The 14,175-nt window shown below is 45.8% G+C and overlaps 1 protein-coding gene across 2 annotated transcripts in view; it reads left to right on the top strand.

Annotated features, from left to right (window-relative positions):
* LOC144511369 (sodium/calcium exchanger 3-like) overlaps positions 1 to 10,510 on the top strand; it is a 416,016-nt gene extending 405,506 nt beyond the window's left edge. For both annotated transcript variants that reach the window (XM_078241664.1, XM_078241665.1), the window contains one exon: positions 9,361 to 10,510. In XM_078241664.1, the coding sequence (XP_078097790.1) occupies positions 9,361 to 9,737 (377 nt within the window). In that variant the 3' untranslated portion in view covers positions 9,738 to 10,510. The remainder of the gene's footprint in view (positions 1 to 9,360) is intronic.
* The last annotated feature ends 3,665 nt before the right edge of the window (positions 10,511 to 14,175 follow it).

The following is a 14,175-nucleotide window of genomic DNA, read 5'->3' as shown; positions in this document are numbered from 1 at the left end:
TTTTATATTCTATCCCCCTCGCGATAAAGGCCAACATTCCATTCGCCTTCTTGATCACCTGCTGCACTTGCAGACTGAGTTTTTGCGATTCGTGCACAAGGACCCCCAGGTCCCTCTGCACAGTCGCACGATGTAATTTTTCTCCATTTAAATAATATTCCAATTTACTATTATTTCTTCCAAAGTGGATAACCTCACATTTGCTAACGTTATATTCCATCTGCCAGATCCTCGCCCACTCGCTCAGCCTATCCAAATCTCAGATAATTAGTTGCAGTGTTGAACTTCAAAATGGTATCGCTGGTGTCACATAAGTAAAGTTTATTTGTCACAAGTAAGGCTTACATTAACACTGCAATGAAGTTACTGTGAAATTCCCCTTGTCGCCACACTCCGGCGCCTGTTCGGGTACACTGAGGGAGAATTTAGCACGGCCAATGCACCTGACCAGCACGTCTGGTGGGAGGAAACCGGAGCACCCGGAGGAAACCCACACAGACACGTGGAAAACGTGCAGACTCCACACAGACAGTGACCCGAGGCCAGAATCGAACCCGGGTCCCTGGTGCTGTGAGGCAGCCGTGCTAGCCCACTGTGCCACGTACACACTGACATGATTTTAAAAATTTCATTTCTAGAATTTTTAAAAAATTCGTTTTACAGGATGTGGGCGTTGCTGGCTGGTTCAGCATGTATTGCCAGTCCTTAGTTGCCTTTGAGAAGGTGGTGGTGAGCTGCGTTCTTGAACCGCTGAAGTCCCTGAGGTGTAGGTACACAGCAGTACTGTTACGGAGGGAATTTTAGGATTTTGACCCAGCGACAGTGAAGGAGCGGCTGATAGATTTCCAAGTCAGGATGGTGTGTGGCTTGGAGGGGAACCTCCAGGCAGTGGTGTTCCCATGTATTTGCTGCCCTTGTCCTTCTCGATGGTAGTGGTCGTGGGTTTGGAAAGTGCTGCCAAAGGAGCCTTGGTGAGTTCCTACAGTGCATCTTGTAGATGGTACACACGGCTGCCACTGTGTGTTGGTGGTGGAGGGAGTGAATGTTTGTGAAAGGGTTTGTAATCGAGCCTTGTCCTGGTTGGTATTGAGCTTATTGAGTGGCGTTGGAGCTGGATTGATCCAGGCAAGTGGAGAGTATTCCATCACACTCCTCACTTGTGCCTGGTAGATGGTGGACAGGATTTAGCGAGTCAGTGAGTTACTTGCTGCAGGATTCTGAGCCTTTGAACCGCTCTGGTAGCCGCAGTATTTATATGGCTGGTCCAGTTCAGTTTCTGGTAACCCTCAGAATATGGGCATCACTGGTTAGACTAGCATTTATTTCCCATCCCTAAGTGCCCTTGACAAGGTGGTGGCGAGCCAGCTTCTTGAACTGTTGCAGTTCCTGTGGTGTAGATACACACACAGACCTGCCCGCCCTGTTTATTTCCTGCACCGTTCACTGCAATGTGCGCTAAGGTCCTCACCAAGAAGGCATCGGGTGCAATTTTCCAAAAGAAGAGTCCCTGCAAGCCATGGGCACCGTTTTGAAGCTCTTTGCAGACTCATAGCATGGAAGAAACAGGCGCAGACAAGCCTAACATCTTGTCCAAGTTGTCAACACAAACTTGAATGTTGATGTTGTAGTGTGAATGTCTGTCATTGATGACTTGGCAGGTCAAGTGGAGATGTTTGTGAGAGGGTTACTTGAAGACTTGCCCCCAGCGGGATATTCATACAGTGGAATGGAAGCAAGCTGTTTTCTGTCATGTTAGAGTCAATGCCAGCTCACACAAAGCCATGTCTCTCCCCAAAGGAAAGATGCTGCCATTGGAAACATGCATTGTCCATTAGGAATACAGTACAGCTTATTCCTACATCTTTCGGTTGGCAGTGCAAAATAGCAGGCCATTTTAATCACTACAAGGGAATGAGAACTTGCAAGCTGCTGTCATCCTTCTTCAATCAGTGACCACTTTATATATAGTGCATAAATTGGGGAGGCAATGGCCTAATGGTATTATCGCTCGACGATTAATCCAGAAACTCAGCTAATGTTCTGGGGACCCGGGTTCGAATCCCGCCAAAGCTGATGGTGGGAATTAAGAATCTACTAATGACCACGAAACCATTGTCAGTAAAACTCATCAGGTTCACCAATGTCTTTTAGGGAAGGAAATCTGCTGTCCTTATCCGGTCTGGCCTACATCTGACTTCAGAGCCACAGCAATGTGGTTGACTCTCAACTGCTCCAAGGGCAACTAGGGACGGGCAATAAATGCTGGCCAGCCAGTGACGCCCAATGTCGCATGAGTGAATAAAAAAAAGTTTACCAGAACAAGTGTATAGTTTGAGAGAACGATGGTCATGTTTATTGTATGCACTGTCACAAAGAGCTTAAATGTTGGCGGCACGGTAGCACAGTGGTTAGCACTGCTGCTTCACAGCTCCAGGGTCCCAGGTTCGATTCCCGGCTCGGGTCACTGTCTGTGTGGAGTTTGCACATTCTCCTCGTGTCTGCGTGGGTTTCCTCCGGGTGCTCCGGTTTCCTCCCACTGTCCAAAGATGTGCGAGTTAGGTTGATTGGCCAGGTTAAAAATTGCCTCTTAGAGTCCAGAGATGCGTAGGTTAGAGGGATTAGCAGGTAAAATATGTGGGGGTAGGGCCTGGGTGGGATTGTGGTCGGTGCAGACTCGATGGGCCGAATGGCCTCCTTCTGCACTGTAGGGTTTCTATGATATGATTTCTATGATATGTTGAAGGCTGTGTTAATAATGACCCACAAAGGCAGTCAGCAGCCTCAGGAACACCACAAGACTCAACAGGAAGCTGCAACAAATAATTTGTACAAGTTTCCAAATCTGTTCTGTTGAACGTGTCACTAACTTCCAAGGCAATTCTTTCATCCTCCCCTTTCATCTTCCATAGCACTTCTGCTCCTTAGACAGTACCAGCGGTGATGTCAGTAATTACGCAGGACACAGCAATAAGTTTGGATTCTCCGTCATTGATGTTGTGTAGGCCTCTTGAATTGTCCAACGGTCCAAAACAGTGACCCCTATACATACTGGGTGACAGACAGTGGGGTAGAAGCACTGGACAGGAAACACAGAAACGTGGCTTTCCAAGATCCCGCTGAAACTAACCACAGATATTTTTAAACAATCTCTGGAGATTTCCCATCATCAGCCAGCTCGATTGACAAGCTAAAGTTTTAAGTTTATTTATTATTGACACAAGTAGGCTTACATTAACACTGCAATGAAGTTACTTTGAAAATCCCCTAGTTGCCACACTCCGGCGCCTGTTCGGGTACACTGAGGGAGAATTTAGCACGGCCAATGCATCTAACCAGCATGTCTTTCGAATGGGACTTCGGTAGGTTTCATACAGTCCAGACGGAGGCTATTTAGCCCATCGAGCCTGCACCGATAACAATCCCACCCAAGCCCTAACCCCACAACCCCATGTATTGACCCTGCTAATCCCCCTGACACTAAGGGGCAATTTAGCAGGTCAATCCCCCTAACCAGCACGTCTTCAGGACTGTGGGAGGAAACCGGAGCACCCGGAGGACACCCACGCAAACACGGGGAGAACGTGCAGACTCCGCACAGACAGTGACCCAAGCCGGGAATCGAACCCAGGTCCCTGGCGTTGCGAGGCAGCAGTGCTGCCCATTGCGCCACCCTAAAAGGTTAATGGACCCTCTCAAGGTCTTGCGTAACACAGGGCTTCACCTGGTTGGCTAATTACCAACCCCCAGAGAGCTCACATTCAATGAGCGTAACTGGGAGGTCAATTAGTCAAGTCATGGGGGTGATCAGTATGGGAGCACAGGGATGTATGACCAGTATTAAGAACATTGCCTTTTGAGTGGGTCACACTTACCAGGATTCTAAAGCACCCGGATGCATGCCTGAGAGGAAATTGACTCAGAGGCAGGATGGACAGTGTGAAGTTCTGGTGTTTGTCTCCATCAGGCCCAAAAATTCAGCCCCCGGGTGGATTTTAGCTGCAGCAGGGGTAGAATGTATGATCTATTCACCAAACAGAAAAATAAATCAATAGACTGCCTCAACTGATTTAAGACAGCTAGGTGAAAAAGGGAATCTTTTAATCTCAGCATTTGTATCAGAAAGAGAGCAACCTCAGTGCTGAAGAATCTCAGGAAGTGTCAATGGAAGGAAAGCCCTCTGACAAAGGACTAGAGTTGCTGTTTCATGGAGTAAGGGAAACGGAGAGTACCCTATACAGCAGCAGGAGGTCTTCTGGTGACGTGGTTCTGTCCAGAGGCTCTGGGTTCAAGTCCTACTTCAGGACCTGATGGCTTAATGCTCAGCCACACTGCAGCTGGCAACAGCAAACCACTGTAGTACTTTGCCATGTATAATCATAGAATCCCTACAGTGCAGAAAGAGGCCATTCGGCCCATAGGGCCTATACTGACAACAATCCCATACCTGCCCTATCCCTGTAACCCCAAGCATTTACTCCGCCAATCCCCCGGACATTAAGCGGCAATTTAGCATGGCCAATCAACCTAACCTGCACATCTTTGTGGAAGAGAACCGGAGCACCCGGAGGAAACCCACGCAGACACGGGGAGAACGTGCAAACTCCACACAGTCACCCGAAGCCGGAATTGAACCCGAGTCTCTGGTGCCGTGAGGCAACAGTGCTAACCACTGTGCCATCGTGGACAACCCAATCTAAGTCCATGGTTGCCACTGCCCTCTTAGAGCATGGTAATTGGAGGTATGAGGAGGAGTAGGTTTCTATGTAGATAATTGATGAAAGAAGGGCTGTGGATGTAGTTTATATGGACTTTAACAAGGTTTCACATGGCAGACTTGTACAAAAACTAAAATCACATTCGGGGTGGGCTGGCGAGATGGATACAGAACTGGCTTGGTTATAGAAGACAGAGAGTAGCGGTGGAAGGGTGTTTTTCAGAATGGAGCTAGTTGTGTTCCGCAAGGATCAGTGCTGGGACTATTTGTAAATAATCTGGAGCAAAATATGGGTAGACTGATTAGTAAGTTTGCGGATGACACGAAAATTGGTGGAGTTGCTGATAGTGCTGGGGATTGTCAGGGATGCAACAGGATTATAGATAGATTGGAGACTTGGGCACAGAAATGGCAGATGGAGTTTAATCCGGACAAAAGTGACGTGATGCATTTTGGAGGATCAAATTTAGGTGTGAATTATGCTGTAAATGGCAGAACCCTTAGGAACATTAACATACAGAGGGATCTGGGCATGCAGGTCCACAGTTCCCTAAACGTTGCAACACAGATGGCCAAGGTGATTAAGAAAGCATGCGGCATGCTTGCCTTCATCAGCCGGGGCATTGAGTACAAGAGTTGGGAAATCATGTTGCAGCGATATAAAACCTTGGTTAGGCCGCATTTGGAGTATTGCGTGTAGTTTTGGTCACCACACTACCAGAAGGACGTGGAAGCTTTGGAGAGATTGCAAAGAAGGTTCACCAGGATGTTGCCTGGTCCCGAGGGTGTTGACTATGAGGAGAGCTTGAATAAACTCGGATTGTTTTCACTGGAAAGATGGAGGTTGAGGGGAGACCTGATAGAGGTCTACAAAATTATGGGAGGCATAGGCAGGGTGGATAGTCAGAGGCTTTTTCTCATGCTTGAATCTATCATCAAGGAAGAAATAGCGAGACATCAGGATATAAATTGTCCCATTGTGAAGACGCAGCATGGGTTCATGAAGGGCAGGCCATGTTTGATTAATTTGGTGGAATTCTTTGAGAACATTACTTGTGCAGTGAACAGTGGGGAACCTGTGGATGTGGTGTATCTGGATTTCCAGAAGGCATTTGACAAGGTGCCGCACCAACGGCTGTTGCATAAGATAAAGGTGCACGATGTTACGGATAATGTATTAGCATGGATAGAGGATTGGTTAACTAACAGAAAGCAAAGAGTGGGGGTAAATGGTTGTTTTTCTGGTTGGCGATCAGTGACTAGTGGTGTGCCTCAGGGATCAGTGTTGGGACCACAATTGTTTACATAGATGATTTGGAGTTGGGGACCAAGTGTAGTGTGTCAAAATTCGCAGATGACACTAAGATGGGTGGCAGAGCAAAGTGTGCAGAGGACGCTGAAAGTCTGCAAAGGGATATAGATAGTCTGAGTGGGCGAGGGTCTGGCAGATGGAGTACAATGTTGGCAAATATGAGGTCATCCATTTTGGTAGGAATAACAGCAAAATGGACTATTATTTAAATGGTAAAAAACTGCTGCATGCTGCTGTGCAGAGGAACCTGGGTGTCCTTATGCATGAATCACCAAAAGTTAGTTTGCAGGTGCAGCAGGTAATTAAGAAGGCAAATGGAATTTTGTCTTCATTGCTCGAGGGATGGAGTTTAAAAACAGCGAGGTTATGTTGCAGCTGTATAAGGTGCTGGTGAGGCCACACCTGGAGTACTGTGTACAGTTTTGGTCTCCTTACTTGAGAAAGGATATACTGGCACTGGAGGGGGTGCAGAGGAGATTCACGAGGTTGATTCCGGAGTTGAGAGGGTTGGCTTATGAGGAGAGACTGAGCAGACTGGGGCTATACACATTGGAATTCAGAAGAATGAGGGGAGATCTTATAGAAACATATACGATTATGAAGGGAATAGATAAGATAGAAGCAGGGAAGTTATTTCCACTGGCGGATGAAACTAGAACTAGGAGGCATGGCCTCAAAATAAGGGGGAGCAGATTTAGGACTGAGTTGAGGAGGAACTTCTTCACACAAAGGGTTGTGAATCTGTGGAATTCCCTGCCCAGTGAAGCGGTTGAGGCTACCTCACTGAATGTTTTTAAGGCAAGGATAGATACATTTTTGAACAGTAAGGGAATTAAGGGTTATGGTGAGCGGGTAGGTAAGTGGAGCTGAGTCCACAAAAAGATCAGCCATGATCTTATTGAATGGCGGAGCAGGCTCGAGGGGCCAGATGGCCTACTCCTGCTCCTAGTTCTTATGAAGTGTCAATTACAAGGGGGTACAAGTTCAAGATGAGAGGGGAAAAGTTTAAGGGAGATATGCGGGGGGGGGGGAAGTTTTTCATACAGAGAGTGGTGGGTGCCTGGAACATACAGGGGAGGTGGTGGAAGCAGGCACATTAACAACATTTAAGAGGCATCTGGATGGGTCCATGAATAGGGAGGAAATAGAGGGATACCAGCCGAGTAAGGGCAGAAGGATTTTTTTTTCGTTTGGTTGGGACATGATTGGCACGGGCTTGGAGGGCTGAAGAGCCTGTTTCTCTGCCGTACTTTACTTTGTTCCAAATTCCTTAAGAAAAGAAGCTAGGCTGGAGGGCTCGGGAACTAACTGCAGAATAAATTCCTTGTGGGGCCCAGTGGACCTGAACATCGCTCAGGAAGGAAATGAATGACCAAGATAATGCTGAAGTACAGCTTGCAATACTAAGTAGCCAGCTCAGCCTGCTATGGCGCACACACGACATAAATTATTTTGTGTCAGACCATCCTAGGAGTTAATAGCAGATCTTCCTGCACAGTCCTGCCTCAAGGGGAAGAGACCCATTTCAGTGCCTTGCATGAATGAGGAAAATATAAGCTGAAAGCTATAGCACTATATCAACACTTGGGATTCTTCAAAGATTAGAGCTAATACCATTGTTCTTTCTTCCTACTCAAACGCTGACAGAGTGAACCTCAGAAATTTCTGTCAATGTACTGCACTTGTTGAAATGAGTGTTTTGACACATGTTGCCCTTCAGTTTTTGTTGACCTGGAAGATGATTGCCACAGTTTGTGTCTCTCTGGAGGATGCCATGATCTCATGCCATATCATTCTGACCACTTTTAGTCAAGCACTTTACTGTCACATAGGGCAAGATTCTCCAGTCTCCCATCCCCATTTTCCTGCCGGTGGGAGGTGGCGTGGCGTTTGCTAGTGGCGTGATTCCCTGGTCCTGCTGCTATCAATGGGAATTCCCATTGGTGCACTGCTGGCGGGACTGGACAATCCCGCCAGCGTGAACGGCCGGAGAATTGCGGCCCTGGACTCTTCCATATTCCTTGCTGGGGTATTTTGAATGGTCTCAAAATGCTTCCTGTAAGTGATCCTACACAAAGAGCCTACTTTTTAGAATCATTCAGCATTCCGTATTCAGTGGGCTAAACTGTTGGTGTTAGGCTATCTACTTAGCAGCAGAGATATCAACTGTATTTATGTTCCAACAAACACAGATCCGTGTCTCATCTGCCAATGCCATTTGATTTTCCTTAGCCATGCATAGTAACTTGCCTTCTCCACCTCACTAAGAAAAGAAAGAACTTGTATTTACGTAGCACCTTTCGCAATTTCAGGGCTTCTGAATCTGGCACAGAACCACCACCTTCTCCGCTCCCCATGACTTCACTAAGATCTAACTACCTGGAGCCTGCTAAAAGTTCCCAGGGCTCCTCAGTGAGCTGTGAACCACATGAGCTCCAAAATTAACCAACCCCTTCTCCCAGCAATACACAGATAAATTGAACCTTCTTAAGCGCCATGCATCATTGACAATGTAGCCTCTCATGGTTCTCTGAATGCTTCTAAACTAATTTAGCTTTAGTTCTCAAATCAAAATATCCCTCTGGACTGCATTTTTTCCCAAGCAGTGTATACATTGCATTTCCTGCAAAGTAAGCCACCTGCTGTTTGAGGGAGCGTACCTTCCTGGCAGTTAACCCCTTAAGTCAACACAGCCCCAACCTTTTAAGCGTAATAATTTCCAAACTGCATTTGTTGCATTTAGCCAATTTTCTACAGTTAAACTTTAATCTTCTAGAACGAAAAAATACCTCTAAAATATTAACACAAACCATAAACTAGATATTTGCCACAATGTGGAGAAGCATTATCCATTTTTCTGTTGCTGGGGGTACGTGTAATAGCAATCAAAAGCCAGAAATTTCACGTCAAGTTTAGTGATATACCGTGGTTATCAGGAATCATAGAATCCCTACAATGCAGAAAGAGGCCATTTGGCCCTTTGAGTCTGCACCGACCACAATCCCACCCAAACCCTATTCCCATAACCCTACGTATTTACCCTGCTAATCCCCCTGACACTGAGGGGCAATTTAGCAATCCACCTAGCCTGTACATCTTTGGACTGTGGGAGGAAACCGGAGCACCCGGAGGAAACCCACGCAGACATGGGGAGAACGTGCAAACTCCACACAGTCACCCGAGGCCGGAATCGAACCCGGGTGCCTGGCACCGTGAGGCAGCAGTGCTAACCACTGTGCCGCCCAACATGTTAAAACCACACACCGTTTGTATAATTTTGTGTCGGTGGAATACATTTAGTATAATAGAATTCTCTCTTTGGTATTTCTTCCAGATACTTTTGCCAGCAAGGTTGCTGCTCTTCAAGACCAATATGCAGATGCCTCCATTGGGAATGTGACCGGAAGCAATGCCGTAAATGTATTCCTGGGTATTGGAGTCGCTTGGTCTGTTGCTGCCATCTACTGGGCTGCCAAAGGGAAAGAGTTTAAAGTTGATCCTGGCACACTGGCCTTTTCCGTCACACTTTTTACCATCTTTGCCTTTGTTGCCGTCAGTATACTCCTGTACAGAAGACGGTCACACATAGGTGGTGAGCTCGGAGGTTCGCGCCGCGGCAAGATCCTGACCTGCACCACCTTTGTGAGCCTTTGGCTGCTGTACGTTGTGTTCTCAGCCCTGGAGGCCTACTGCCACATAAAGGGCTTCTAAGACTGGAGAGCTTCCCTCTGCTTTACAAAGAGTAAGCTCCCCCTTGGAGCTGCCGGAGGGGCCAAGAGGCAGCTTGATGCATTCCAATCCCGGAGAAGCCACCTTCTCAACTCAGAACAAAAAGAACAGAAACTTCACTGGCAAGGAAAAAAGAGGCAAAATTCCAGTTGTCTTGCCCTGTCAAAAGGTTCTAATACTGGTTGTAGCCCAGCAGCCAAAATATCTTCAAGAAATCACCTGCAAAAGGTTTTTTATTCAGATGGATTTAGACTTTTTTACATCAAGGAACTGAACTTTCTGTGTCACGAATATCGAGAGGAATCCGGCCGCTAAAGAGTGATCTTTTGGCAATGTGTAGGATCAGAGGCCAGCAACTTTGGCCCAGCAGATTTGTGTCTTGTACTGTTGTTACAACTCATCTCACTGAATAAGCCGTTTGCAGTAGTTGCTGATTTATTTCGAGCAGTAGAAAGGTAAATCATGACACTGATAGCGAAATAATTGGAGAAAACCTGCACATTCCATGAAGGTGTATATTTGTTAGATGTGTGCAGTTGTCATTGGGTTCTGTGTACTTTTATTTATCTTGCTGTAAATCCTGGTGTACGAGTTGCATTTGAGAACAATTTTGTTTATCGGAGTGACATATACGCTGAGCCAACTTTTCCTGAACACTGACGATCAGTGTAGAATCCAGATTCATGGTAACGTTTCCTGTGGTGCATTTTATCGCTCTATTATGCATTTATTAAAGCTGCCGCAGCTGTAAATCATTTGCTAGAAATGTCTTGTTTTTATTCCCCCCTCCTTTGAAGCATCCAGGGCGGGATTTTCATGGATCTGGGGGAGACTCCGTAGAGATGGCGCAGTGGCAGCTGATTCCCAGATTCCTCACCCCATTCCTTACACCCCCCAATTTTCAACAATGCAGGTTAAAGGTGCTGGTTGGTGAGGGTCCAGGAACTTTGCACACAACCCTGGCCAACTCCGCTATGGGGTTAGGCATTGCCTAATCCCTCACAATTCCCATGGAGTCAGGGTAGCTTTAGAAGGAATTGTGGTTCACAGTCCCTCAGAGGTGTCATGAACCACACTCTGGATGAAGAAACCGTTTGAAAGGCAAGTTCAAAAGGTCTTACCCATTCCCTCCATGTCAAGCCATGCCCCTCTACCCACCCCCAGGGATCCTTATACCCTCCATGTCAAGCCATGTCCCTCTACCCACCCCCATGACCCTCATTCCCTCCATGACAAGCTATGTCCCTCTACCCACCCCAAGGCCCTCCTACCCTCCATGCCATACCCCTCTGCTTACCCCGATGACCCTCATACCCTCCATGTCAAGCCATGCCCCTCTACCCACCCCCGTGGCCCTCATTCCCTCCATGCCAGGCCGTGCCCCTCTACCCACCTCATGGCCCTCATAGCCTCCATGCCATTCCATACTCCGAAGGACCCTCATACCCTCCACGTCAAGCCATGCTCCTCTACCTATCCCCATGAGCCCTCATGCCCTCCATGACAAGCTATGGCACTGCCATGTCCATTCGCCCATTATACCCTCTGCAGAAAATCATCAAACCCCATGGCAAGAATAGGATGTGTGAAAAAGTTTTTTTAAAAACCTGTCATTCATTCCTGACTTCCTACTTTCAAAAAAGTCCTTTGACTACAGTCCGATAAAAGTATCAATGATCCAGACCCCTTTAAAGTATCGATAGCTGAAACTACAAGCACTTGAAACCTCTTTATCTTATGTAAATCATGAGGTGGAGATGCAGGTGTTGGACTGGCGTGGGCACAGTAAGTCTCACAACACCAGGTTAAAGTCCAACAGGTTTATTTGAAATCACGAGCTTTTGGGGCACTGCTCCTTCATCAGGTGAGCACTCCGAAAGCTCATGATTCCAAATAAACTGTTGGACTTTAACCTAGTGTTGTTAGGCTTCTTATTGTGTAAATCAAAATTGTGAAATTGACAGGATAGATCACAGAGCAAGAGCTGTTAATCAAGCAATGTTCTCCCTGGGACACCGCTGTTTGAACAGTCTAATGGATAGAAATCATAGAAACCCTACAGTGCAGAAGGAGGCCATTTGGCCCATCGAGTCTGCACCGACCACAATCCCACCCAGGCCCTACCCCCACATATTTACCCACTAATCCCTCTAACCTACGCATCTCAGGACTCTAAGGGGCAATTTTTAACCTAGCCAATCAACCTCACCCGCACATCTTTGGATGTCTGGGCTTTTAGCTAAGAATGCATCCTGAGTGCATGAGGGGCCATAAGGGATGGGTAGAAGACCATAGCTTGCCATGAAAGATATGAGAGGTCATAGGGGACATGAGATGTCATGGGGTTGGTGCGAATGGGGCATGGGAAGGTTTGAGAGCTTAAGGGTTGTTCTTTGCTGTCATTAATACATTGGAACAAAGTCCTGGAGCACCAATGCCCGCCTCAACACTCAGCAGCCCCTGTTGCTGCCTGTAAATTCTTTTTTTTGGAGCAATGGGCTCCAGTTAGGATGCGCCACCTGTGCTAGCACTTTGTTCTGAGGCAGGAGGGCTGAGCTGGGAAGTTTACCGATTCCTGCTACCCGAGAAAAATCCAGCCATCAGTGTCCCGATTAGGCTGACTTATTTCAGAAAATTCTTCTCAAACTCTCTTGCAGCTTAGGTAAGTGAATCAATCACAAGCAAAAATAGGCCTATTTTTCTGAGAAAAACAAACCATGGTACCTAATATGAACTTCAAAATTCTTCATATGACTCATACCGTTCCTACCATTGAAAGGTGAAGTCGTAAAACTGTAAGGCAGAAGATCTGCTGATGCATCGAATGGCTGCAAACAGAATGTAAAAACTGGTAATTTGATACAAGTGGAAGTACAGTGCAAAGGGGGAAGGAACTGCTTTGTGCCTCCAATACTTGTAAATGGTTCATGTTAAATATTTCATCGACCTACAACTTAAACTGGGTCCAGTAATTAGCAAAAGGACTAAAATCTACAAGCTAAGTTGATTAAATACATTGATTGCTTAATTGCTTCTTCCCTGCTGCCTTCAGACCTTTGAATGGTCCTACCTTATATTTAAGCTGATCTTTCTCTACACCCTAGCTCTGACTGTATCACTACATTCTGCACTCTCTCCTTTCCTTCTCTATGAATGGTATGCTTTGTCTCTATGGCATGCAGGAAACAATACTTTTCACTGTATACTAATACATGTGACAATAATAAATCAAATCAAAATTAAATAAATAAAATCAGGTCATAAAGAAATGGTAGTGCAGGTATGTGCTATGTTAAGAACCCCATTGATGTTAAATGCGAGGTATCTAAAAGCCCAGAAGGGTATCTTGGAACACTGGCACTTAGTGTGTACATTTTCAATTTGGTACAATGTGAGGAAAGATACGTAAACCTGTGAGGAAATGTAAAGTCTTGTTGTGATCAATCATAAAAAGATAATTAACTTAAAAATCAATACACAACAAGAACGACTACAATACAAGACAACAGTACATTAAACCATCTTTGGGTTTAGGGAGGGTCTGTCATTCGTTCAGCATTGTGCTTCTCTGTGTTATTCAAAACCGGGTAAGAGTTTTAACAACACCAGGTTAAAGTCCAACAGGTTTATTTGGTAGCAAATGTCATTAGCTTTCGGAGCGCTGCTCCTTCATCAGATGGAGTGGATATCTGCTCTCAAACAGGACACAGAGACACAAAATCAAGTTACAGAATACTGATTAGAATGCGAATCTCTACAGCCAACCAGGTCTTAAAGATACAGCCAATGTGAGTGGAGGGAGCATTAAGCACAGGTTAGAGAGATGTGTATTGTCTCCAGGCAGGACAGCCAGTGAGATTCTGTAAATTATTCTGCAGATTATTCAAAACCTGCAGCTTTTAGACTGGAGTTCTGCTGTTTTTTGGGGGAGTTCCGCTTACCAGCTGTTTTTCCTCACTTTCTCCTCTCCTGCTGTATCCCATTAACCCTGCTATGGATGTACAGTTATTTCCCTTTGATATTATTCTATTTAAATCACCCCTTGGACCAGGCTTTTAGCATGTAAATTGTATGCTTATCTCTCCATTTTGAACTCACAACTTTGATAGTTCTAACACTACTTCTATATTCCATTGTTCACCCCCTCTAATCATTTAGGTAAACACCTATTTTCCTGCTGCTAAGCTAATTCACATATCAAAACCCCCCTTCAAACAGATAAACTCTTATCAATTCCTTTTTTATTGCATTCTTCAAACTACTTTTATCCAAACTTTTCTTTTAACCTTTATTTTAAAGTAAAGTTTATTTATTAGTCACAAGTAAGGCTTACATTAACACTGCAATGAAGTTACTGTGAGGTTTCCCTAGTCACCACACTCCGACGCCTGTTCGGGTCAATGCACCCTAACCAGCACGA

This window comes from Mustelus asterias, chromosome 24, assembly GCF_964213995.1.
Source record: "Mustelus asterias chromosome 24, sMusAst1.hap1.1, whole genome shotgun sequence".
In the NCBI taxonomy this organism is placed as follows: domain Eukaryota; kingdom Metazoa; phylum Chordata; class Chondrichthyes; order Carcharhiniformes; family Triakidae; genus Mustelus; species Mustelus asterias.
The sequence above is the reverse complement of the archived record's forward strand: the minus strand, read 5'-3'. Positions and strand labels throughout refer to the sequence as shown.